Below are 26,556 nucleotides of genomic sequence, written 5' to 3' on the forward strand. Positions count from 1 at the left end.
CTGTAGGTGTGCCCTGCTGTTGGAAATCCAAAGACACGCTGACAGGTTTCCTTTAGGTCCGTGTTCTGGTGGTGCCTGCGGAGAATTACGACTACCAAATACTTCACAAAAAATCAGTGGACAAATCATTTGAGTTTATCACCAATTGTGGAGGAAACAGTTTTTATATTGAGTAAGTATAACTTTGTGGAGATTCAGAAGGCTCTCCCACATTCCCACTGGGAGCAAGGCCCAGGGTGGGGCTGGCCTTTGGGTCTGTCTTCTTCTTCCTGGTGCCCAAGGAGGTGGCAGTGAGTCCTGGGTCTGGGGCGGGAGGTGCTTTTCCTCTGCATACACCATCCCACACCAGACCTTGTCCTGCACGTCTGGGCAAGGTTACCATCCTCAACATCGATCTTACCAGAGGTTCACCCTCCAAGCTGGGATTCATGGGGTGCTCAGGAGTTTCTTGGCCTCTTTGCTGCTTCCTGTTGTCCAACTCGGATTCCTAAAAGACAACCAGAAGGGGTACTTTCTACTGGGAGAGCACGTCAGCCCCGATTCTCCCTCTCGTTTGCCATCTGATTGAATGAGGAGTGTCACAGAGAGGTTGACTTCCCTGTCCCCTCACCCTGTGTCCCTGAATGCTAAGAGCCTAGGATATTCCCGAGTATCGGTTCCCACTCTTCACTTCTGCAGACACTCCCTGCCCCCTGGGAGGCTTCCTGGGGGACCCAGGAGCTCCAGGTTGCCCTGGTAGGCAAATGTCTCCTGTACAGAAAATATTAAGAGTAAAGGCCCTGAAGTCAAATAGCTATGGGTTTGAATGCCTGCTTGGTCACTCTGTAGCTCTGTGGCCTTGGGCATGTTGCTTAACTTCTAGAAGCCTCAGTTGCCTTATCTATGAAATGAGGCTTAGGCCTAACTTGGGTGGTTGTGAGGTTGAGACGTAGGCAAAACTTCTAACACACAGCATTCAATTAATATAGGTACTTTGCCTTGTCTTCCTCTTCATTGTTATTGTTATTGGTATAGACACATATAGGTATAATTTTTTTGGTAACCACTTTATTGAGATATAATTCACATACCATGGAATCCATCCTGTAGGTGAATTTTCACCCTTTTATTTCAGCTATCAAAAGTTCCCACAAGCCAGTCCTGTGATGTGCTCTGGAGTGGATGGGCACAAGGAAGGGTGGCTGTCACTGGCTGTGAATCCAGGGGTGGGATAGTCTCTCATTTCTTCCCAGACTCCAAAGCCCTGTCCCTAAAACACCCTTTGGTGGAGCAAGAGGGAAGGAGAGGTTGGGACTCTTACTGGGCATGCCTCCCGCGATAATACCGTGAGTTATTTTGTCTTCACAGCCCCCAGACGGCCTCTGGATTCTGTAAGAACTCTGCCAGATCCCTGGTGGCCCTTTACCACAAGGGCGCACTGCCCTGTGAGTGCCACCCTACTGGGGCCATTGGCCGTCACTGCAGCCCAGAGGGCGGGCAGTGCCAGTGCCAACCCAATGTCATTGGGCGACGGTGTACCCGCTGTCGAGTGGGCTACTATGGATTCCCACGCTGCAAGCGTAAGTGCATGTTTGGGTCATCCAAGGTTGTCTCTGGCCCCAGGTGGGTGATGGTCAGCTAGGGCGGGCAGGCCTTTTTTTTTGAGAGAGAGAAAGAGAACGAGGGAGGGATAGAGGGAAAGGAAGAGAGAGGATCCCCAGCAGGCTCCATGCCTAGCATGAAGCCCAACACAGGGCTCAGTCTCACAGCTGTGAGATCATGACCTGAGCCAGTATCAAGAGTGAGACACTTAACTGACTGAGCCACCCGAGTGCCCCTAGGGCAGGCCTTCTTGAATTTCACTGTCCTGGAGACTCACCTGTCACCTGGAGATCTTGTGAAAATGCAGATTCTTATTCAGGAGGCCTGGGTTGGGGGCTGAGAGTCTGCATGTCTTTTAAGGACTCAGATGATGCCCATGCCAATGGTCCATGGACCACATTCTGAGTAGGTAGGTTCTAGAAGAGAAACATTTGTTTTTCCCATGTTATGGGTCCCATGCACTTGGCAAAGCAGGTGAGTGTAAAGAGCCTTAAGCATGGAAATATTGGGAGGCTCAATCCCTCTTCCTATCGGAAGCCCCTTCAATTTTTGCAGCCTAACCAGAGTTCAACTGAAATAGGAGGAGGTGGGGCACCTGGTTAGCTCAGTTGATTAAGCATCTGACTCTTGGCTTTGGCTCAGGTCATGATCACACGGTTCACAAGTTCAAGCCCCACATTGGGCTCTGTGTTGACAGCATGGAGCCTGCTTGGGATTCTCTCTTTCCTTTTCTCTCTGCCCCTCCCTAACTCATGCATGCATGTGTGTGCTCTCTCTCACTCTAAAAATAACTAAATAAAACTTAAAAAAAAAAAAAAAAGAAATAGGAGGGGAGGGCCAGAGTCACAGGAGCGTAGTACTGTCTGAATGGGAAGCCCAGGGAATTTTATCTAAGAACCATCTTGTGGCCTGAGATGCTGGGTCAGCATAGGCCATGTGCAGTGAGAGGTCCTGGTGTGGTGCACACAGAGTCCTCTCCTGGAGATCAGCCGATGCCTAATGGGGATCCTGCTGCTGTATCATGCCCTGACCTTGAGCTCAGTGCACTAGGGTGATGTGGAGGCACTTCAGGGAGCCTGTGAGGAACAGGACCCTCTGTCGAATGAGAGGTGTCTCATTAGAATGGCTTGTAACTGCAGCTAGGTGGGTTCCTTTGAGTACCTGTCTCGGTGCCAGTGGGTCCAGCTGTGCCTCACACTGTGTCTGCCATGAGCAGGTGGTATGGTTGGTCTTGGCTCCAAGAAAGATACCTTTCAGATCTACCATGCTCAATAATGGCCATAGTGAAGAAAAAGTGAGACATTTCTCCCAGACCCTTAGAAGCTTCTGGAAATCCCGGTAGTTGGTGAAGTCCTGCCGGTGGCCAGGCGGTGTCTAACCCTTACACCATGTCTCTTTATTCCCTGGCCAGCATGCAACTGTGGCCGGCGCCTTTGTGAGGAGACGACGGGGAAGTGCCTCTGCCTTCCCCACACGGTCGGGCCCCAGTGTGAGGTGTGTGACCCGCATTCCTTCAGCTTCCACCCCCTGGCCGGCTGTGAAGGCTGCAACTGTTCCAGGAGGGGCGCCGTTGGGGCGGCCACCCCGGAGTGTGACAGGGACCACGGGCAGTGCAGGTGAGCTCAGGTGGATTCGCCTGTTAGGGCCTGTTATAGGAAGATGTCATCCGCACGCTCCGGTCACCATTACTTCCCGTGTCTCACAGCTCCAAGGACTGCACTGTGTTCACCTCAGGGTGGAGCTCCCCACCGAATGGGCTGTGGCGTGTGGAGTAGCGGTCCCCTCGGACCTGGGGAGCCTGGGGAGGTGGATGGCCAGTCGCCTGAGGTCATACAGCCTTACCCATTCACTCCAGCGTTGTTCTCAGTGTGTCTCATATGTATGCATAATTAAGTTATCATTTCTTCCACTGTGTCACCTTGTGGTGAGCACTAGCCATTTGTATTTAGGTTTGGGCTCCAAATCTTCATTCTAGGGTAAGCGGGCAGGTTTGTTGAGGACAGTGCATGCATGACAAGGTCCAAAGCCCCCAGGCCTGCCACCCTGTCTCAGACAGGCAAGCTCGAAGCGGGGCTGGGGCCTCCACAGTGGGCCTTGGTTGGGGGTAGACAGGCAAAATAGGTAGGTATGCTCTAGAGAGCCTGACCTGAGAGTGGGGCTGCGTGGGGACTAACCGAGAGGTCCAGCGACTGATAAGAAACAGTGGCCGACGTCAGCTCCCGCAGACACTGCGTTGCTAAGAGGTTCTGCTCAGCAGGTTGAGCTCTCATTGGAAACTGGAGGCCAATGTCACCTGATTGCATGTCGTCAACCTGATCTCAGCAGGACTGGTGAATGGCCGCAAGGGATGAAGGCTAGATCCAGTCTCCTAGGAGCACAAGCTAGAAAGAGTGGAGTAGGAGGTTATGTGGCAGGAAGACTGAAGCAGAGCCACCACATTCCAGGCCTGCGTGGCAGTGTGCAGGAGCAAGCAAGCGTAAGGGGCGTCACCCGCCCTATACTCCCACCCATGATGGGGAATGGATGGTTTGGAGTCCGTGCCTGTGATCTGGGTGTGACAGGCCAGACAGCGGCGGGGGCACGGTTGCTGCTGGTGGCAGGCATCCGTGACTGTAGTTCAAGAGAGGCTGTGTTAGTTTCCTGTAGCTGCTGTAACAAGTTGTCACAAATGGGATGACTTACAACAATAGACAGTTATTTTCTTATCGTCAGGCTAAGAGCCCAAAATCAAGGTGTTGACAGTGTCATGCCCTTTCTGAAGTCTCTGGGAGGGAATCTGTTCCAGGCCTTTCTCTTACCTTCTAGTGTTGCCAGCAGGTCTTGGAGTTGCTTGGCTTATAGATGCATGACTCCAGTCTCTGCTCTTCACATTTTCTGTGTTTTGCTCTTCACATTCTCCTCTGTGTATGTGTCTCTTATAAGGACACAGTCAAATTGCATTAGGGCCACCTTACTCCCGCATGACCTCATCTTAACTTGACTATGTCTGCAAATACCCTAGTTCCAAACTTCTCAGGTCCTGGCGATTAGAGCTTGAACGCATCTTTTTGGGGGAGAAAATTCAACTGTCTATAGCAGCCTAAGGAAGGACCCTTGACCACACCTTTAATTGTTGCCCGGGTGCCTAACAGCTCCTTTGTGCTACAGGAAAGGAAGCTGAGTGACAGCCTGAGTCATGAAACATTCTGAGTCTTTAAAACCACAGGTGTGAGTCCCCCTTGAGTCAGCTCAGTTGCTCATTCTTCTCAAACCAGGAGCCTAAACTGAGTGTGATTTGTACAAAGAATTTGGAGGTGATATTCAGTGTTTTCTCACCACCATTAGTTAACATTACATTAGGTTCTGTTCCCTCCAGTGCTTAAGCTGTTCTCTGGAAGGAAGTCAGGCACTTAGTTCATTACCGAAGATGCTACATTGGGTGTCGAATGCGCCCATGGGCCTGTGAAAACGTCTGACTTATTTCCAGTTAATTACTGACGTAAGAAGACAATGGCACTTAGGGTGGAATCACAGACTTCCACCAGCACCTGTAGGAATGCAGGAATGCTAAAGAACAGAAGACACACTGTGCCCAGGAGATGCTTATAGGCTTGTGGCTGGAGAAGGTGGAGAAGCAGGAAGCCAAAAGGACCTCTCGGCGCCGATCACGACCCAATGAACTTTATAGAAAGGAGAGAGAGAAGTAAAAGAGGTGTATGATCCTATGACTTCGTTACTGACCTAGATTTGCTTCTCCAGGGAAAATTGCCTCCATTCCCCCTCTTTCAACCCTTGGTCCAAAAAAGTAGCTGGACAAATGCCAGAATCATGTAGATTTGCTCTCACATGGCCATCACTACCTCATTTCAGCTGGGCTATTTGGTATTCCTTTCCACATCTCCTCTCCTGACCTCTTTATTTCATATAGCTGGCTTTTTTTCTTCTATTCTTTCATTGATGGGTGTCATTTTCCCTCTGGAGGCTAACAGCCCCACTACACTTTTCATCTTGTTCTTTTCTACCTCTCCCAAAGGCCTTCTTCCCTCAAATAGCAATTGTTGCACTGTTATTTTCTACTACTCCCTTACCACTGGCATCTCCCTTTTTATGTTCCGTAGCTGCCAGTCTCCCTTTCTTGAAATACAGAACCCTCTTATAGACAGCAAACTGACAGCCAGTCATAAACATTTAACACCAGAGCTCCAGAGTATTTGTAAATAAAATGTGTGGCTCTCAATGGAAACATCCACAAGGATAGGGAAGATGGAATATTTCTCTCTATGAAGCCAAGACAGCAACACCAACAAGGTCTTCCATCTTGGTATGATAAGTGGTCATGGAAGAATTAGAACAACAGTTGAAAGACAGTTATCCAAGCCAGTCTGTTGCTGCTGAAACATTGTCTAAAACACACACAAATATCCTCAGATATCTCCTAGAACATCCACCAGACCAAAGGAAACCATAGAATTAGGACTGGCTTCAGAAAAGGAAATCCAGGGTGTTATAAAAAAGGCAAACAGATTGAATTAGGAATAGTTATTTTCATTTTAATATATTTGAAGGACAAATCAAAGGAAATAATTCAGTGTCTTTTTGTGGAATTGGTTTGTGTGAATCCTTCAGCATGAAGAGTATCTGACAAATAAGCAGGATGAACGAAAGGGGAGGTCTTAGCAGTAAAATCCTCTGCTCACTTGGAACACCTGGGTGGCTGAATTCAATCAAACGTCCAACTTCGGCTCAGGTCATGATCTCACAATGAGTGGGTTCGAGCCCCGTGTCGGGCTCTGTGCTGACAGCTTGGAGTCTGGAGCCTGCTTCGGACTCTGTGTCTCCCTCTCTCTCTGCCCCTCCCCTGCTCATGCTCTGTCTCTGTCTCTCTAAATAAACGTTAAAAAAAAATCCTCTGCTCACTCAAGAGGCATAGCAGGAATCTGGAGATAAAAAAAAGCCGAGAGAACAAGGTTTTGTCTGAACAGGATAAGCAATGCATGACCTAGAGGATGCGAAACTCAGGGAAGAGCAGGAGAGGAAGATAAACAAGGGTGTGCAGAATGGTTATCAGGGAGGGAGAGTGCTGGCCGAGGATGGAGCCCAGGATTCTGTAGTGGCCTCAATCACAGCTGTGTGAAGAAACTTTTAAAGTCCTAAATACTGAAAACATTATAGTTAAATTAAAACAAAACTTACTAAGCCACAAAATAAGTGTGTGGCAGACCAACAGAGTCCTGTTTTTCCATAATGACTACTTCGGCTTTTCTTTCGAAAGCTGAACATACAAGTAAAAAGTTTGGGGCTGGGGGGCACCTGGGTGGCTCAGTCAATTAAGCATCCGACTTCGGCTCAGGTCATGATCTCACAGTTCATGAGTTTGAGTCCTGCATCAGGCTCTGTGCTGACAGCTCAGAGCCTGGAGCCTGCTTCAGATTCTGTGCCTCCCTCTCTCTCTGCCCCTCCCCTGCTTGTGCTCAATCTCTCTCTCTCTCTCTCTCTCTCTCTCTCTCTCTCTCTCTCTCTGAAAATAAATGAATTAATTAATTAAAAAAAAGAGTCTGGGCCTGAGATGGAAGTTTGGGATTGGTTAGAGTAACTGAGGACCCCAAGGAGTAGGTGTGGCCACCCAGGAGGAAGCACCAGGTGTGGGTTCTGCAGGGGGTACCTTTGTTTCATTGTTGGAGGCAAAGGAACCAAGGAGATGGAGAAGCAGTTTTCAGGCAGGAGGCAGAGAGGAATTCTCTGTCTGAAAAAGGGAGAATTCTAAAAAGGGGTAACTGGTCAACAGAATAAATTGCTGCAAACAGAACCTCACACATGGTTTCTCAATCCTGCTGCCACAGAAAAAGGAAATCAAGAATACATTAAAAGTTGGAAAAATGCATTGAGGCACCATCTGTGATAGATAAATAGATTTACCATAATATTTTAGGTAGAAATTATAAGGGGTGTTTACAAAGTTTCACTAGCCAATGACAATTCAGTAGATTGAAAAATTCCTAACTCAGGACAAAGGCATACTGTGTAGTTCTGCCCAAGCCCAAGGAAACATCAACAGGAATGGGATCTCATTGGCCTGTATCACACCTAAACCAAGAGGTGAAATTGGTTCTCTTGACCTTACCAAAGAGACTGTAATAACCTGATGGGATGACATATCTCTCCATGATCAAAGTACATTTGTCATGAAAGGGCCCTTGACAGATAATGCAAGAAATACTTTCAGTTTATTATGACTATAAATTGCACAAATTGCTCATGGTAATTCCACTGTTTATGCTGAAAAAGCTCTGGATTACCCAAAGGATTATTTTTTTTAATATGAAATTTATTGTCAAGTTGGTTTCCATACAACACCCAGTGCTCATCCCAACAGGAGCCCTCCTCAGTGCCCATCACTCACTTTCCTCTCCCTCCCACCCCCCATCAACCCTCAGTTTATTCTCAGTTTTTAAGAGTCTCTTATGGTTTGCCTCCTTCCCTCTCTGTAACTTTTTTTCCCCCTTCCCCTCCCCTGTGGTCTTCTGTTAAGTTTCTCAGGATCCACATAAGAGTGAAAACATATGGTATCTGTCTTTCTCTGTATGACTAATTTCACTTAGCATAACACTCTCCAGTTCCATCCATGTTGCTACAAAAGACCATATTTCATTCGTTCTCATTGCCAAGTAGTATTCCATTGTATATGTAAACCTCAACTTCTTTATCCATTCATCAGTTGATGGACATTTAGGCTCTTTCCATAATTTGGCTACCAAAGGATTATTTTTTTAGAAAATAATAGAGGGGCGCTTGGGTGGCTCAGTCAGTTAAGTGTCCAACTTTAGCTCAGGTCATGATCTCATGGTTCATGAGTTTGAGCCCCGCATTGGGCTCTGTGCTGAGAGCTCAGAGCCTAGAGCCTGCTTCAGATTCTGTGTCTCCCCCTCTCTCTGCCCCTCCCCTGCTCACACTCTGTGTGTCTGTCTCTCAAAAATAAATAAACATTAAAAATTGTTTTTTCTAAAAAGAAAACATTAGAGAAAAGAATGATCTTCTCCTCACCCCCAAACAAAATTTCCTGATGGAAATGAAGAATGTGTTTAGAGGAACCTAAAGTTCATGTGAAGGAAATGATCGAAGATGTCTGGAACTTGCAACAAAAAGTAAAAAACCTTTCTCAGTGATACAACAGACTGTCTTGGAGTTGTACAAATTATCACAGATCACAAAACTTAAACATTGGAATTTTCAAATTTTATTTCACTGTTTGTAGGTGTTCAAGTTTATCATACTAAAATAAAATGAAACTTACAAATATTAATCTACTTTAAAATAAGTTATAAGAATAATTGTAGCAATCCACAATACTCAATCTCTACTTAATTAAAACTGTTTAGGGGTGGCTGGGTGGCTCAGTTGGTTAAGGACCCGACTCTTGATTTTTGGCTCAGGTCATGATCTCCTGGTTCATGAGATTGAGCCCCACATCGGGCTCTGTGCTATCAGCAAGGAACCTGCTTGAGATTCTCTCTCTCCCTCTCTCTGTCTGTCCCTCCCCCACTCACACTCTTTTTCTCTTGCATAAATAAATAAATAAATAAATAAATAAATAAACATTTTTTTAAAAAACTGGTGTAATTTTAGAGACAACTGAGAATAAATTAAGTTGGAACTGTAAAACTGAGCCCTCGACTCACCTTTGTCATTAGCTGACTAGAAGACTGAGCAAGTTACTCTGCCTCGCTGGGTCTGTTTCCTAATCCATTAAAAGTTTGGTAAAATTATCACTACCTTTCTACCTAAATGTAAAATCCTGTTCTAATTCCTCTTCAATCTCTGATTGTAACACAGAAAATATTTTAAAATTATGTTGTATAAATGCCAAAAAATCCATTCTTTTGGCCGACCCTACACTGAGTTCTTAAAGATGCTTCTGTTGATTAAGATTTTGTTTTTAGTAGCAATGCTAATTCAGTCTAAGACCATGAAAAAAAACATTGCTTTTAATAATGGAAGATTATGTCATCAGATTCTGTGAACAGAGGAGCTAGAATGTCCTCAGAAGATTCTATCAATCACTGAAAGATACAAGAAGCTGCAAATCACTGCTTTAAAGAACTAGCATGATGCCGACCCCTTTCAGGCTATCTTGAGATCAATTAAAGGAGATGGCAGTCCACCTGGATGTTCAGTGAAGCCACCTGTACAAATTCGCCTTTTCAGAAGAGCAGGAGCAAAAGGAATACCTTTCTGGCGGGGGAGGGATCTCTATCTAGGCGAAGCCTCACAGATTTACCAAATGTTTGTGTTAGATGGAGAAGTAAAATACCAGAAAAGGTCACAGACTTGGCATTCTTGGAACAGAAGTGCTTCTAGCTGGGCAGAGTCCCATCGGCCCTGCCAACTCGGAGAAGCAATTCCTTTGATGCACTTCGTCAGTTCATAGGAATGGTAAATTCCAGGCAGCTTGGGGGGACACTGGGACACGGTGGCGAGCAGGGCGGATGAGTCTCCTACCATGGGGATGGAGCTCAGAGTTTTTACCTACATTTTCTGTCTTCCTACATCTTCTGTAACACCAGTGTCTTCCTCCATACCCTCTGAATGATCTGTGGCTGTGTCACTGGTTCACTATCCTGCTCCCCAGCCTGAGAGGATGCGTGGTGTGAGTTTGCACAAGGTTGCATGTGCCCTGGCACTCACCATTTGGGTGATCTGAGTCCGTCTCTTCTCTCTCTGCCTAATTTCCTCGTCTATAAATAGAGATGCTAGAGGCACCTACCTCGTGAAGTTCTTTAGAAGATTAACTATGCTGTGCAGAAACCCTTAGAACACTACCCGATGCACACTAGCCCCAGTAAGTATTAGCTATTATTATTGTTTGCCAAGTACTTGGCTGTCTGCCTTCTTCCCTCTATACTTTGTCCTCCTGAAAACCCACCCACTCTCCTGGCTCCTGCCACCCCTTCCTGGATGATTCCAGATCCAGAGCTTCAGTCCTGACCCTTGATGGCTAGCTTATCCTACCTTCATTGTACATCAGTTCAACCTGGGTTCTTTTATTGCTTAATTTAGGGGACCTCAGACAAGTCCCCTAAACTCTTAGAGCACCTGTCCCCTCACATGTATGATGAAGTGTTAGATTAGATGATCTTTTAGGGCCCTTACAACTCCCACACTCTTCCAACTCTGATTCCATATCTGAAACCCCTGCCATTGTCCTGCCTTTCAAACCATTTCTGCCTTTGAAATTTTTTTTTAATCCTACTTACTGGTAGTGGTCTCTTCCCGTCCCCAAAGCCTGAAATCCCAGTATCATCTTAAAATCAACTCCTTTTCCCTATAGTCAATCAGTTGTCAACTTCTGGCAAGATATGTATTATCCCTTTTCTTTCCACGGCTCTCTGCTGCCACTTTGGTTAAGTTCTTTTACCCCCTCATATTTAAATGATAATGGTGGTCTCCTCATTGACCTTCCTTTTCCTGGTTTACTGAAGCACTCATTCATTCATTCATTCCTTTTTTGGCAGGGCGGGGAGGCTTAACTGAAAAGGAATATGCTAAGTACATAATTATCCTGGGATTTAAAAATCTATTTACCCCATAATTTTGTCACTAATACATAGAACTATTAATCTAGTCTACAAAACTTGAGGTAATGTGGATAAATGCATGTATGTTTATGATTTTATCTTCTTGGTATTTTTAACTCAGATGAAACATTTTTCTCAATTACTGTGATTTTTTTTTTTTTTGCCTTAAATTCTATTTTGTCAGATATCAGCATGTTTTATTGCTCAAACTCTATCTAGCACTGTCTCCAGTTTGGGTGCTGTGCCTCATGCAGAAGGTACACGTGCCTACTAATAAGAGGTCATGGTCTGACAGGGGAACCTGTACTAACCACTAGTGTGGCATGGTGAGGGCCATGTTGTGTGCAGGCTGCCTTGGGGACACATGGAACTGCCAGGTGCCGCTTTCATCACATCACTGCACAAGAACCTTTCTCAACAACCTGATAGGATGAAGACTGGCTTTCGTGGTAATATGGCCCCCACCTACCCTAACATAAGCCTTTTTTCAGTTTTCTTCTCCGACTTGGTTTTCTTACTTCCTCTAAACACTTTATATATGTTCAGTTTTCCAGGTATCCGTTCTCCTTCCCCCTCTTCTGTTACGCATATCCTTCAAGCGTTATGTGTTAAAAGCACAAACTTGGGACACACGGGTGGCTCAGTCGATTATGCGTCCAGCTCTCGATTTCAGCTCAGGTCATGATCTCACGGTTTGTGAGACTGAGCCCTGTGTCGGGGTCTGTGCTGGCCCGTGCGGAGCCTGCTTGGGATTCTCTTTCCCTCTCCCTCTACCCCTCCCCGCTCTCTCTCTCTTCCTCTCAAAAATAAACATCTTTATGAAAAAAAGCACAAACTCAAAGAAGGCATGAAGCCTTCTATGAGTCCGCAGAGATATCCTCATCATCTCATTGCCTAAATGAGATGCTTACCCATCCCATTTCTCACATGATTACCTCACTTTCTGCATCTCTGTGTCCTGTGTTCTCAGTGAAAATGTGCCAAGGTCAAGACCCACTTACTCTACTTTATCCCCTCCCTTCTGCATCCCCTAACACAGGAATATGTGTATAGAAAGCACTCAGTGATTATTGAATGAATTGATGACTGAATAAGGTAGACTTTGGATTCTAGATTACGACTGGGGTTGGTGTGAGTGTGATATTAAGAGACCCACTGTATTTAATGAGTAAAGGGTAGAGTTCACTCTAACACCTGATTTTCTAGCTGTTTGTGCAACACAGCAAGCACCCACACACGCGCAGATGTTATATAATAAGGTCTGGCTACAAGCCCATCGCCTTGGAGATGAATTCACTTGACCCGCACTCCCAGCGCCGCCAGTCTGCACCTCCAGGCAGCCTCCGCTGGAAATTTCTTGCCTTTGCAGGGAGGGCAGCTCCTTGGGTAGCAGAGCATCTCTCTGGAGAAATATGTCAAGGTCAGGCTGACTTGAGGTAGTTTTTAAGAGATGTTCAGCCAGACTTTCAAGAGGAAGTTTCCTTTTTATTCCCTGTTGTCATGGCACCACCAAAAAGTCATTTGGCTGCTTGTTTCTGCAAATGATTCATGTGTTCAGTGCTCAAGAATCCTGATATTATATTCTCCACGTTTTGGTTAACCCTTCCCTGTCGGTCCCATCTGGGGTCCTCAGGGTCAGCTCACAGGTCCCTGCTCTTCTCACTCTGCTTAGCTTTTTGCTTTTTCTCGTCCATTCTTATGCGTTCAGCTGCTGCTTGGGTGCGGAGTGAGGCCCAGAGCTGTACCTTACCTCACTGATGGGCCACAAGCCCTCAGCCCACCTCTCCTTGCCGCACATCATCTCACAGCATTCTGAAATAATTAGGCAAGGAATGATTTTGCTTCCGTTTCTCTTTGTCTCAACAGGCAGCTTCCACAGCTGCCCTCCCTGTAAAACACTCCAGGACCTTTTGTTCCCACTCAAGGGAAAATATAAAAAATAGGCTCCTGTCTGCCTGTCCTTGTCTTCAAGGCCCAGGTCCAGGTCATTTGCTCCAGGGGCCACCCTCAGCCTTGTCCACCAGTGGCGTTCAGCGTGTGAGGGGCTCGTTTGGCACCAGCATTCAATCAAGGCACCTGTAAGCCAGAAGCCCTGCACCTATGCTAAAAGAAGCATGGACTTTGGTTCGACAAGGTGCCCAGTTGGCAGTTTGTAACAATAGCACTGTCTTCGCACAGCATCCTTTTCCTCCTGGCCAGGTGAGAGGAGCAGAGCCTGCCCAGCCTAAGTCAGGCCATCTCCAAGCTCCTCTTGTGATCAAAGTTGCCTCTTTCTGAGGAGTTTAGTAGGGGGGGAGGTGTCTGTACTGTCTTCTTTCCCATCTCCAGACCGCCAGAATCTTGTGCTCCACATCACTGCTCCCCCCCAGAAATAAGGAGTCATCTGGGACCAGTCTTTTTTTTTTTAACTTTTTTTTTTTTTTTTTTTTTTTGCTGGAGTGTCTGATTGCATTTAGTCTGAGTCACAAGAAGAGAGCAGGTGTTATCAATCAGGGCCTAGGAACCCTCTTATAGTGAATGCAAACTTGTGTGTTGGAAAGAGAGAGAATGAAAGAAAGGGAAAAAAGAAAGGGAGGCAGGTAGGAAGGAAGGAAGGGAGAGAGAGGGAATGAAAGAATGAAAGGAAGAAAAAAAGGAAAAGGAAAGAAGAAGCGAGGGAGGAAGGAAGAGAGAAAGAAAGGGAAGGAAGGGAGGAAGGAAGGAAGGAAGAAACAAGAAAAGAAGGAAGGAAGTCTGTGAGTGGCCCATAACTTACCCAGCTTTGAAGAGGAGTCTCTGACTCCCGCAGTTTCTGTCCACCGCACTGGAGTGAGGACTTGAAGCAGAGTGTTGACACTTTCTACCTACATTGCTATAGGTGTGATTTGGAATATTTGCTAACTTATGGAAAGAATTTCTGTAGGTGTAAGGTAGGGAGGAAGACCAGGGGGATGGGGCTGGGAAGAACCGCAGTGACATCTGACCTGCCAGCAGCCCTTGCAGGTAAAATGAATTTGTCTTTTTAGGTGTGCTAAGTGGGATAACGTAGGGACTCCCATTTGCTCCCCTTAGCCAATGCCATAGCAAGAATAATGGGAGCAAATTCTTACGTGTGTGCACTGTACTGTTCTAAGGCTTTTCCATATATTGTTTTATTTTATTCTCACAATAATCCTACGAAGTAGATATTGTGATCTCTGTGTTTACAGATAAGTAAACTCAGCTGTAAAAAGGTTACTTTGCTCAAGGTTCTATATCCAGTAAGTAGCCAGGTTGGGATTCAAGTCTGGGCTGCGTGGTCCCGAGTTTGTGTTCATCACACACAACATTCTGTACTTGATTATAAGCAGGTATTTGCCAAAGGCAAACTTTGTGGGACAGAAAGTTAGATTTCTCTTTTTCAGGATGGTCCCTGGGGTAAGATATTTTAATAGGTTTTGTTAGCACCTTAGTGGTAAAATACTTCGTGTCAGATTATACTCCCAATGTTATGATATGAAGCACATTTTCTAGTACTTTCTTTAGACCCACAAAGAAAAGATCAGCGTGTGGATCCCACCAGACGTCAGCCATGGAGCTCAGTGATGGAGCTGGCACCCACTCCCTCTCCCTCTCTTCACCCCGCGGGGTGCTGGGCTTCTCAGTTCTGCTGGCAGCTCACTGCTCTTCTCACTCCGTCTTCTTCTGTGCCTCCCCCTCCATTCTTTGCCTCAAGTGCACAGACGTGTGGATGGCACCCCGCTCCCCACAGAGCCTTCTTCGGAGCCCAGGCACAGGAGCCGCTGCCCACTCCAGCATCCACTCGGGAGCCCAGTCTGGATGACTGGGGGTCTTCCTTGCCTTCCCGCCTACTCTCCCCTCATTCAGAACATTACAGGCCCCAGCAGCCTCACCCCAAAACAGCTTAGAACCCATCTCTTCTCTCCATCCCAAATGCCTTTGCCCTAGTTGAGCCCCTTCTCCCTCTTGACTCCGCAGCCTGCTGCAGAATTGGTCATCTTGACTCCATCCACACACACATCCAACCACGCTCTTTCCTACTTAAAACTTTTCTAGATGGCGATTCCTTGTCCAAGAGCTTGCCGTGGTGCCTCATCTATCTCCACAGGGGTCCTGGGAGGCAGCAGCTAGCGTTTCCTCTTTCACAGATGAGAAAATGGGGCCTTAGAAAATTATTAAGATATTGTATCTGCTGGGTGTCAGAGCTGGGATCAGTGCTCCAGCCAGACTGCCTTTGGTGCACAGGGCTCAGCCACTGCACTCCACCGGACAGCGTCACAGAAGCCAGCACTTCTGTCCCCGTGAACTGCCTCCTGCCTCCCTCTTCAGCTCATGGGTCAACTTTCTCCACTCATACGTGTGCTCCCTGCACACACCAGGCTGTTCTTCTCTGTTCTTTCTGTCTGGAACACCCACCTCCACTCCTACCCCACGACATTTGCCCTTTTAGGTTCAGCTCACACATCACCTCCCTCCGGGACCCTGGGTCAGAGCTGCTCCCCCAACCCCTGCTGAGACCCCATGTGCATGTTGTCCACATTTCTGCCCTGCCACGTAGGCTCGGGGGCTGTGTCTGTCCTTGCACCCCCAGAGTCCAGCACGAGCCAGACCCAGGGGTGACATCCAGGATGGTCCTCCTGACTGCTTTGTGGAAGTGCCTCTTCTCTGCTGCTTTCCATTCTGCCTTGGGCAGTGAGCCCCCACGGGCAGACACTGTGTGTTTAGCTGGTTTCGTGCAGGAACTGCTCTGCTGCTGTGCAGGTGGATTTCAGAAGTGTGTGGCCAAGACGATGAACACTTTTGCTCCTTTGCTTTGGGTCTAGGTGCAAGCCCAGAGTCACAGGGCGGCAGTGTGACCAGTGTGCTCCCGGGTTTTACCACTTCCCCGAGTGCGTCCCCTGTCATTGCAACAGGGATGGGACTGAGCCAGGGGTCTGCAACCCAGGAACTGGAGCTTGCTTGTGCAAGGTGAGGCAGAACACGTGATGCCAGGGGCGCCAGCCACTGGCCAGTGAGGAAGTTCTTCGTGTCGGGCCAACGCAAAAAATATGTGGGAAGTGGGACTGACTTGCAATGGATTTCCACGAGGCAGGTAGCATTTAATAGTTATTATCTCATTTGATAGAAATAGTTACAAGGGAAGACCCCTCCTGTCCTTTGGAGAAGATGTAGACCTTAAGAACCAGAAGACTGATCTGGATCCTTTCCAGAGAAGTTGGCACCGAACTTTAGTCTATAATTTCAAGAGGTTCAGAGCTCCCCCAGAAGCTTATTCCTGACCCATAGACCTCAAGTTAATAATCTGCTCCAGGACATCCTGCCAGGTGCTAAGAGACCCTAAGTCCCAGCATATGTTTTGAGGTGGTAGTTAGTGGAATGAACTAGCCCCCCTCCCCATACTGTGAATCCTTATGGTGCTAGTTCTCTACCCTCAAGATGCCAAAGGGCACCTTGTGAAATTGAGAAAATTCTGTCTTTCACTTAAGCGTGGTAGAATAGTTTAAACAATTAATGTGTTATAAAAGCTTAGCAGTTATATAACTTTGCATGTCTTGTTAGCATCCGCGTTCTAACATTTCGTGTTGGCATTAATGCGTGGAAGTAGCTAATTGCAATCCGGGAAGCTTTAGAAGAAACCATCATCTTGTTTCGCGTTTTATTTCAATAGGAGAACGTGGAGGGTACAGAATGTAATGTGTGTCGAGAAGGATCCTTCTACTTGGACCCAGCAAATCCCAAGGGTTGCACCCGCTGCTTTTGTTTTGGAATAAATAACAATTGTCACAGTACACATAAAAGAAGAGCTAAGGTATGTATGGAATTAGCGTTTTGTTTTTATTTAGTACCTCCTAGGGCTTGGGGAAATTTTATGTGTTACTTTGTTAAAATGTTAAGGTTCGCCCTCGCCATTCCTAGGCCTGCGCTGTTCTTTCCACAGATGTCCTCACGCTCAGTCCCTCAGTTGGTCAGGTCTGCTCAAGGATCTTGGGCTCAGAGGGGCCTTCCCTCACCACTCCGTACGGAATAGCTCACCCTGCCCGCTCTGTATCCTCACCTTTCTTCATGTCCTCTGTAGAATTTATCTCTCCCTGACATATTATCCAGTTAGTTCTAAAATTTAAGTATCTTCCCCCAACACTAGCATATAAGCTCCTGATACACCCCCAGCGCTTGTTGCAGGGTCTGGAATATAATAGGTGTTCAAGAAACACTCATGAAATGAATGGAGTTTGCTGTTCTTCCCTCCGACTTCTTTTTCTCTGCTTCTTTTCTTTCTGTTTTACTTTCCATCTCGCTTATTTTTACCATATCTTTGGCCAGTTTTTAAATTAACTCCATGAAACTAAAACTTTTGCTGCCCTTGTTATTCCTTGAACTGGCAGTTTCATGCTTGCCTTCTTTGTATGAGTAATGTCTTCTGTCTAACAAGGATTCAAGGAAAAGTTGTTTTATATATTTCCTTGCCTGCCTCCCAAAAGGAATGTAGGCTTGTAACTAGGGGAAAAATTAATTTGTAAATCCACTGATGTCTTCTACCCCCAGGGGAACCCAGAAGCATTATTTCTAACCAATGTCTTGTCAATTCCTTTTTTTTCCCCTCCCGCATCTTTTAACTCTTGGCTTCCCTTATGATCAGAAAAATATTTGGTCATAAGGATTCATTAGAGAAAAATAACGATAGCAGGCCACTCTGTTCCATCTCATGTTTGCTCTCTAAGGAGGTCACCATTAAAATGTGCCACAGCCCTAGTTATTATTCCCACACTTATTTATATGCGATTTGAACATTTATCAAATAGCTACTAAATGTCAAAACCAGGATGTGTGCTGGGGCAAAGATAAATTCCACACACTGTGATCCCGCGGTCTGAGCATTCTTAGTTGTGATGGGTCAGAGGGAGGCAGTGGCAGGTGAGAGTTCTGTCATGGGAATCCAAGAGCAAGCTCAAGAGGAGGCATCAAAGTGAAGCTTTTGAAGCAAGGTGGCCACCCCCTGGTCCTTCTATTCTGCATAATCCAGCCGTCACCAGAGAAGCTGCAGGCGTACATTTCCGTCGTTGCTCTTGTCTTCCAGTTTGTGGACATGATGGGTTGGCGCCTGGAGACAGCAGACAGAGCAGACATCCCCGTCTCATTCAACCCAGGCAGCAGCAGTGTGGTCGCGGACCTCCAGGAGCTGCCCTCAACCGTGCACAGTGCGTCCTGGGTCGCACCTCTTTCCTACCTGGGAGACAAGGTAACGGCGTCCTGTTGTCCTTCTGAGCCCTCGCCGGGCCTCCTTCATCAGTGTGAGCATCATTGACTGTCTGGAAGAAGCGTCAGGAAGTTCAGGCTACTGAAACTGAAGAAATTAGATGAACTACAAGTGCAGAAAAGACGTGGCCCCTCTGCTGGGAGGGGCTTATGAGCCTCATGTACCCCACAAGTGTTAGCTCACCAGCGGAGGAAACCACGCACCACGTTTTTCTCCACTTTTGCTTAACCATTTAGGTAATATCTGTTGCAAATGGGACACGTGTGCTTTTAAAAGCCAATGGTAAGCATTCTTTGTTTTACAGCAGAAGAAAGGCTCCTTGTCAGGAAAACAAAAGCTGACAAGTGACTCATGAGTTATTACAAGAAGCACAAGAGCCGGTGGCACCTCAGCCGTCATTAGCAGAGTCACATGCAGTTAGCTAGACGCTCTTCAGGGAGCTGATAAGCGAATTGCTCTTCCTTTGCTGCCGGGCCCATGACACTCATTTCTGACAACGGAAGTGTGGGCTTCCTGTAGAACCAACGGCAGGTAGCACATGCACTTGGTAGCAGAAGGTAGAGCTTTCCAGAAGGTGTAGATTCCACACAGCCCGGCTCAAGTGGCACCATATTCGCTTAGAATGACTACATACTAGGGCCTTCTTGGCCTAAAGGCTCTAATTCTGTCTTCTAGTTGAAGGACTTTGGGTTTTGACCTCTGAGTTTGGGGAATGTTGCTTCTCTCATATGACCCCTCTTCTCCCTCACTTAATACCCCTCTTGGCCTCCACACAGTGAGCCCATGCATGGGTTATCTTATTACTATGCAAACAATTACCCCCAAACTTTGCAGCTTAAAGCATCAAACAGTTATTATCTTGCCCAGTTTCTGTGGATCAGGAATTCAGGAGTGGATGGCTCAGGGTCTCTTATAAGGTGGTAGTCAAGATGGCAGCCAGGACTGGAGTCATCAGAACTGGAGGCTCCATTTCCAAGCTCACTCATGTGGTTGTCACAGGCCTCTGTTCCTTGCTGGCTGCTGAGTGGAAGTCTCAGTTCCTCATCACATGAGGCCTCCATAGGCCGCCTCAGGGTCCTTGTGACATGGCACCTGGCTTCCCCTAAAGTAATTGGTAGAAAACGAGACAGAGATAGAGATGTGGAGCAAGAGAGAGAGAGAGACAGAGAGAGAGAAATTCAAAATAGAAACCATAATCTTTTATAACCTAATTGCAGCAAAAACATATCCTCCCTTCCTCCCTACTCTATTGGCTAGAAACCAGTCACTAAGTCCAGCCCACACTCAAGGAAGAGAACTAAGCTCCACCTCTTGAAGACAAGAGTATCAAAGAATTTATGGACATATTTTAAAAACCACTTTAGCCCATCAGAAAGACAATATTTAATCTCAATAGGATGATTTAAGATGTTACCCTGGAATACTTCCAGACTCTAAGATCATAACTCGGTGACTTTGTCAGTTTGCAGATTCTAGGGAACGTCAGTGAACTGAGGGCTCGGTAATGGTGTTCTCCTCCCCTGCTCCAGGTTATTTCTGTTTTCCAGGAAGGGTATTTTGTCCTGCCCCACTCTGAGGTGATCAGTGCCTCTTATTTTCATCTCTCAATTACTCCTTTCTTGATTGGTTTTCATCTTAAGGGTGGGAAGTGTCAGGAGCAGAGGTGAAGTAGCTGTCACAAAATTGTGACTTCATGCCTCCACCATGATCATGCTGCTTAGGTGGCATTGAGAAAAAATCTGTATACCTACTGGAGCAGTCAGACATGGCTTCTGTACCCAGGGGAATGTATGATCACTTAGGAAATGCACACCATCTGCTCTTGGGGGAAGTTTTTAAAAAATTTTGTTTCTAGAGATTCATTTTGTAACTGATAGATATTAACCAGTTCTGTCATTTAAACAAGAAACCAGTGGCCTAGATTTCTTAGGATAGCTATAGGTTAAATGAACACTTTGGTTTAGTAGTCATCTAGAATAGAAGGATCTTACTTGTTTCTGTGTGACTATTATTTTTCTTTCTTTTTAAAAAGTGTTTATTTTTGAGAGAGAGAGCTAGACAGTGAGTAGGGGAGGGGCAGAGAGAGAGGGAGACAGAATCCCAAGCAGACTCCAGGCTGTCAGCACAGACTGTAATGCGGGGCTCGAACTCACAAACTGTGAGATCATGACCTGAGCCAAAACCAAGAATGGGACGCTTAACTGACAGAGCCACCGAGGCACCCCATCTTCTTAACGGAAGCATATTCTTGCTTGTAAAACTCAGTGATGTTCATGCTCAACATTTTAAGTGATCTAAAATGGTACAAAGTAGAAAGTTCAAATACTATCTTCAATTCTTCTCTCTCAAGACGACCATGAACAGGTTGATTGTATCTTTCCAGATGGACCTTTGTGCTTGTTATGTGGGTTAATATTGCCATAGGCTCTTCTAATGCTTGTGCTGTTGATCCTACAATTCCAATTTTAGGTTTCTTCCTATGGTGGTTACCTCACCTACCAAATCAAGTCCTTTGGGCTACCTGGCGACATGGTTCTTCTAGAAAAGAAGCCGGATGTGCAGCTCACTGTAGGTATCACAACATGACCCAAGTGGCTGGAAGTGGCAGTTGCAGTTGGTTGCTGACCCAGTTTTAGGACATCTTGATCAGTGGCCTATAAGAAAATTGTATTAAGTCATTTCCAATATTTTATAGCAACTACAAAGGAAGTTGAGAGCAGGTAGCCCCTCCTCAGGATCCTGCTTCCCCTGATCATCCCAGCCCCAGTGGTTTCTCTTGTCTCCCCTCCCAAAGAATGTAACTGTATCTCACGCTTGCTTCTCTTAAGTTATTGCTTCATGGTAAACTTATTTGTATGTTTTTATCTTTCAATTCAGTCTCACAAATGTTTTTGAGACCTTCCAGTTTACAAGGCCACATTGCTGGGCTCCTAAATGACAGGTGACCCTGTCTTTAACAAGAGTGTAATCTAAGAAGGGAGATGAAAGACATATGCAAATAGCTACAATCCACTGAACAATAAGCATTGAGGTAAAGTTCAAACAAGACTCTCGGGCAGCTGGGGTCCAACTGGGGGCTTATGTAGTTGAGAGGCCCACAGAAGGTTTCATGGAAAGGGTTAATTTGGGGCCAGAACTTTAAGCCTTGGCATGACAGGAGAAGTGCCAGGGGCACTTCCAGGGGCAAAGAATAGGATAAACCAAGGCAGAGGGGCAGTGCGCAAGGGGTGACCTGTCCAACTTGGCTGTATTAAGAGTGATTCCTGAGTCATAGAAAACAAACCTGGAAGGGTGGGAAAGAGGATGTTTAATGCTACGATAAGGAGTTTGAGTTGATATAGACGGTAGGGAGCCATTTTGGTTTCTTGAGAAGAGAAGTGACATCTATACAGTATGTACCAGCCACATAGTCTACAACTGCAACCTAGAAAATTCCTCGAGGGCAGGGTCAACGTCACATTCTGCTTTGAATCTCCTAAAGTACAGGTCCCAGTGTCTTGAACAGAACTGAGGTGCCTGAGCCTGAACTTGATGCCGTTTCTGGTTTATGTGCTGTGGTTAATGCAGTGCAATTCCAGCTTCCTGAAGGTTTTTGTGTGTCATTCCCTGTACAGTAGGGACGAACGAGTCTCACACATCTCGTCACAGCTGAGAGCCTTGCATTCTGGCCAATTTTTGTGTTTAGGCACTGCTGGGTTGTGTTTTGTTTTTACTGGCACCCAAATTTATTGAACTGTCGTTTCAAAAACTTCAAAGAACCTTTGTGAAACATGTTGAAAATGAGGCCCTGAAGACTTAAAAAAAATTTTTTTAATCTTTATTTTATTTTTGAGACAGAGAGAGACAGAACTTGAGTGGGGGAGGGGCAGAAAGAGAGACACACACACAGAATGCGAAGCAGGCTCCAGGCTCCATGCTGTCAGCACAGAGCCCGATGCAGGGCTTGAACTCACAACCGCGAGATCATGACCTGAGCCGAAGTCAGAAGCTCAACCAACTGAGCCACCCAGGCCCCCAGAGATGTTTTAGAGGAAAAAAATAGCTCCATAATAAAAATGCCATCATGGCAGTGCTGTATTTCAGTTTCCTATTTTTTCAGAATATCTTAAGTTCGGGCCATTAATATACCCATATTTTATTGCCAAAGAGTTTATTACACAGGCAGTTGGAATTCACGGAAAAGTGAGGACCAAAATTTCTTCTTAATTTTCCCTCCCAAGATGGAAAATAATTTAGGCTCATGAAGCATTCAGTCTGCTGCTTTGTTCCAAACCACCATAATTAAAAGCCTACGGGGCATGTTTTTTAGATTAAGCTTTTCAGTGATTGTGATTGCAGATAATGGTCTTCTTTCTCAAATGCCAGCACTAGCGAATGGAACCCTTTTGGGTTTGGGTTTGTAACAGAAAAGCTGGGGTTTTTGTGTGCGGGTTTGGGGTGGAGGTGTTGGTGGGTTTTGACCTCCTTCCCATTATGCCCTGTCAGGAGTCCCAAAGAGCCCCTGCTATGAGGAGGGAGGTTCAGAGGCTGAGAGTGAGCAGGGCTGGATCCCACAGGGAGTGGGCTATGGGGGCTTCCTCCCCCATGTGCCAGCTCTGCAGCAACCTGTCTATGCAGCCTGCACATAGCCCTTCTCCCCACCCCACCCTCCTCACTAACTCACCCACCAAAGCACTTTCTGGTTACTACAGCCTGGACCTGTCAGCCGTCATGGAAAGTCACCTCATGCATTGACTGCAAAGCATGGTTTTTTGTAAAAATAAATAAATAAATAAATAAATTAAAATAAAATAAATTCCATCTTTATATAGCCACTTTCAGTCAAGGGGATTTTTCTGGTTTCCTGTTTGCAAACATGCACCATATTAGGTATTATTTCTCTGTTGTGACATATCTCATGTTTTTCTTTAAACAGGGTCAGCACATGTCCATCATCCATGAGGAGCCAAATAACCCACGGCCAGACCGTCTGTATCACGTGCGTGTGCAGGTGGTGGAGGTAAAGGAAAAACACACATAAAAAGGTTCTTGATGATCCTTTTTGTTCCATAACTTAGTTCTTTTTTTTTTAAGATTTAAGTTTTTATTTTAATTCCACTTAGTTAACATACAGTGTTATATTAGTTTCAGGTGTACAATATAGTGATTCGACACTTCCATACATCACCCTGTGCTCATCATGACAAGTGCCCTCCTTAATCCCCATCAGCTGTTTAACCCACTCACCCCTCCCCGCGTAACCGTCAGATTGTTCTCTATAATCAATCATCTGTTTCTTGCTTTGTTTCTCTCTCTCTCTTACTTTTTCTCTTTGCTTGTTTTTTTGTTTGTTTGTTTCTTAAATTCCACAAATGAGTGAAATCATATGGTGTGTGTCTTTCTCTGACTGACTTACTTCATTTAGCATTAGACTCTCTAGCTCTGTCCATGTCATTGCAAATGGCAAGATTTTATTCTATTTTATGTCTGAATAATATTCCAGTGTGTGTGTGTGTGTGTGTGTGTGTGTGTGTTACACCTCCTCTTTATCCATTCATCAGTAAGTGGACACTCGGGCTGCTTCCATATCTTGGCTATTGCAAATAATGCTGCTATAAACATTGGATGCATGTATCCCTTTGAATTAGTGTCCTGTATTGTCTGGGTAAATACCCAATAGTGTGATTGCTGGATCATAGGGTAGTTCTACCATTAACTTTTTGAAGAACCTCTATCCTGTTTTCCAGAGTCGCTGGACTGGTTTGCCTTCCCACCAACAGTGTAAGAGGGTTTTTCTTTCTCCACATCCTTGCAGCTACCTGTTTTTTCTTGTGTTGTTGATTTCAGCCATTCTGACAGATTTGAAGTGATATCTCATTGTAGTTTTGATTTGTATTTCCCCAATGATGACTGATGTTGAGCATCTTTTCTTTTTTTTAATTTAATTTATTTTTTTAATTTATATCCAAGTCAGTTAGCATATAGTGCCACAATGATTTCAGGAGTAGATTCCTTAATGCCCCTTACCCATTTAGCCCATCCCCTCTCTCACAACCCCTCAGCAACCTTCTGTTTGTTCTCCATATTTAAGAGTCTCTTATGTTTTGTCTCCCTCCCTGTTTTTATATTATTTTTACTTCTCTTCCCTTGTGTTCATCTGTTTTGTATCTTAAATTCCTCATATGAGTGAAGTATGATATTTGTCTTTCTCTAATTTCGCTTAGCATAATACCCTCTAGTTCCATCCACATAGTTGCAAATGGCAAGATTTCATTCTTTTGGATTGCCGAGTAATACTCCATTTCTACAACTTAGTCCTTTCAAGCAATTATGAGTTTTGACTTATTTTATGAATTCAAAATATTAATTATATTTCTAGACATATATTTCATGTGTATAAATTTAAAATATAAATTGTGTAGAATATACAGAGTTTCATCTTCATAGGGCTTTGTTTATACTATCTGTATGGCACTTAGCATGGTCTCTCCTGTTTTACAGGTAATTATCATTGTCTTATAAACCCTGTGAGCTTGTAAATGCTGTGATCTCATGCCTTCCTCAGTGGCCAACAAAGGCTTGGGATGAATGGATAGAAAAGCCACAAAAACAGTCTAATACCAAAAGAAATAAGATTAAGATAAATAAATAAAGGAAAGCTTATGAAATCATAAAACATATTACATTTACTTGGTTATGACAACTTCTTTAAAATAGTGTTCCACTTGTATTATTAAGTATGTCCAGGGGTGCCTGGGTGACCCAGTCGGTTAAGTGTCTGACTTCAGCTCAGGTCATGATCTAGTGGTCCATGGGTTCAAGCCTTGCATTGGGCTTTCTGCTGTCAGCACAGAAGCCCACTTCAGATCCTCACCTCCCCTTTTCTCTGTACCTCCCCTACTTGCACACACATTCAAAAATAAACATTAAGGGGTGCCTGGGTGGCTCAGTCAGTTAAGCATCCGACTTTGGCTCAGGTCATGATCTTCGCAGTTCGTGATTTCGAGCCCCGCATAGGGCTCTGTGCTTACAGCATGGAGACTGGAGCCTGCTTCGGATTCTGTGTCTCCCTCTCTCTCTGCCCCTCTCCTACTCATGCTCTGTCTCTCTTTCGCTCCCAAAAATAAACATTAAAAAAATTTTTTTTAAATATGTCTGATACCTCAAGATGATTCTTTTCAAGTACTTTGAATCTGTAGACATATTTTAACATTTCTGTACAGGTCCATCCATTCAATAGAATACTACTTGGCAATAAATGAAACAAAGCATTGATACCTATGACAACATGGATGAACCTCAAAAGCAATATATTGCTTTTATATTCAAAGAAGCAAGACACAGACCACATATTCTATTTATATGAGAGTGGACATGCCAGCAAAATTGGTGGAGGAGGAACCTCCAGAAATTCTCTCCTCTGTAAAAGCAATGAGAAATCTGGCAAAAATGGTTAGAATCAAGTATGTTAGAACCTGGACATTGATCAGAGGCTTACAACAATCTGAAAAGTGTTTATTCAAGAAAAATGGCTGAATTTTGGTAAGAACATCGGGCTTTGTGGCAGTCAGCTTGCTCTGTTCCCATTCCCCACCTCCACAGTAGCTTTGAAAAACAATAGCCCACCAGCAAGGTGACCGCCAGTAGCCCAGCAACCATCAGGGGAGACAGTGGCATCGGAGCTTATACAAAGCTTCACTCCCAGAGAACTATCATGATTTGACCTGTCTGGAGGTTTTCTGGAAGATTCTACCTCTAAGCTGTCTTTGTTTGACCTGACTTGGAACTGTCTCCAAAATGAAAAGCTTTTCCCTTGGGATGTCTGAAAACATTTAGAGGCGGTTGCTTAACTTCATGGCTGCCTGAGGTGATGGATAACAGTTGGGACTAATAATAGGCTAATCACAAAACTTAAAAAGCTGGGAATGAGATGTCCATAGGGGCTTTGGAAAGCTCCAACACAATCTTGGGAAGGTAGAAGGCCACACATACTCAGGGCTTTGAGCATGCTCAGGAAAGACCTGACACTGCCCTAAGCCCTCACCTCTAGCTGACCTTGAGGCTTAGAATAAACCAGAAGTGAAGGCTAAAACAGAGTTGTCAGCTGCCTGGCTGAGTGTTGAGGGGTCCCTCAACATACACACAAACCCCTTGGCAGATACTAAGAGACTTTTCGGTTTTATGCATTTAAAGAAATCTCTGTCCAGTCAC

General features: G+C 45.3%; 1 protein-coding gene and 1 long non-coding RNA gene across 9 annotated transcripts in view; one reads left to right on the forward strand and one right to left on the reverse strand.

Annotated features, from left to right (window-relative positions):
• The window catches only part of LAMA3 (laminin subunit alpha 3), a 272,517-nt gene that overhangs the window by 164,407 nt on the left and 81,554 nt on the right, over nucleotides 1–26,556 (forward strand). For 5 of the 8 annotated variants that reach the window (XM_042909621.1, XM_042909620.1, XM_042909619.1 and 2 more), the window contains 8 exons: nucleotides 57–172; nucleotides 1,348–1,559; nucleotides 2,993–3,197; nucleotides 15,935–16,079; nucleotides 16,780–16,920; nucleotides 18,187–18,348; nucleotides 20,836–20,934; nucleotides 23,282–23,365. In XM_042909621.1, the coding sequence (XP_042765555.1) occupies nucleotides 57–172; nucleotides 1,348–1,559; nucleotides 2,993–3,197; nucleotides 15,935–16,079; nucleotides 16,780–16,920; nucleotides 18,187–18,348; nucleotides 20,836–20,934; nucleotides 23,282–23,365 (1,164 nt within the window). Of the gene's footprint in view, nucleotides 1–56; nucleotides 173–1,347; nucleotides 1,560–2,992; nucleotides 3,198–9,618; nucleotides 9,991–10,302; nucleotides 10,397–15,934; nucleotides 16,080–16,779; nucleotides 16,921–18,186; nucleotides 18,349–20,835; nucleotides 20,935–21,205; nucleotides 21,398–23,281; nucleotides 23,366–26,556 lie in introns of those variants that run through there. The other 3 variants (XM_042909625.1, XM_042909624.1, XM_042909626.1) reach the window with 3 other exon arrangements.
• LOC122203061 lies at nucleotides 17,155–18,682 on the reverse strand. Its single transcript, XR_006195063.1, has 3 exons — nucleotides 18,550–18,682; nucleotides 18,337–18,453; nucleotides 17,155–18,210 (listed from the first exon to the last, which is right to left on the reverse strand). It is a non-coding gene; the product is annotated as an uncharacterized LOC122203061 (long non-coding RNA).

Source organism: Panthera leo, chromosome D3 (assembly GCF_018350215.1).
Source record: "Panthera leo isolate Ple1 chromosome D3, P.leo_Ple1_pat1.1, whole genome shotgun sequence".
In the NCBI taxonomy this organism is placed as follows: Eukaryota; Metazoa; Chordata; class Mammalia; order Carnivora; family Felidae; genus Panthera; species Panthera leo.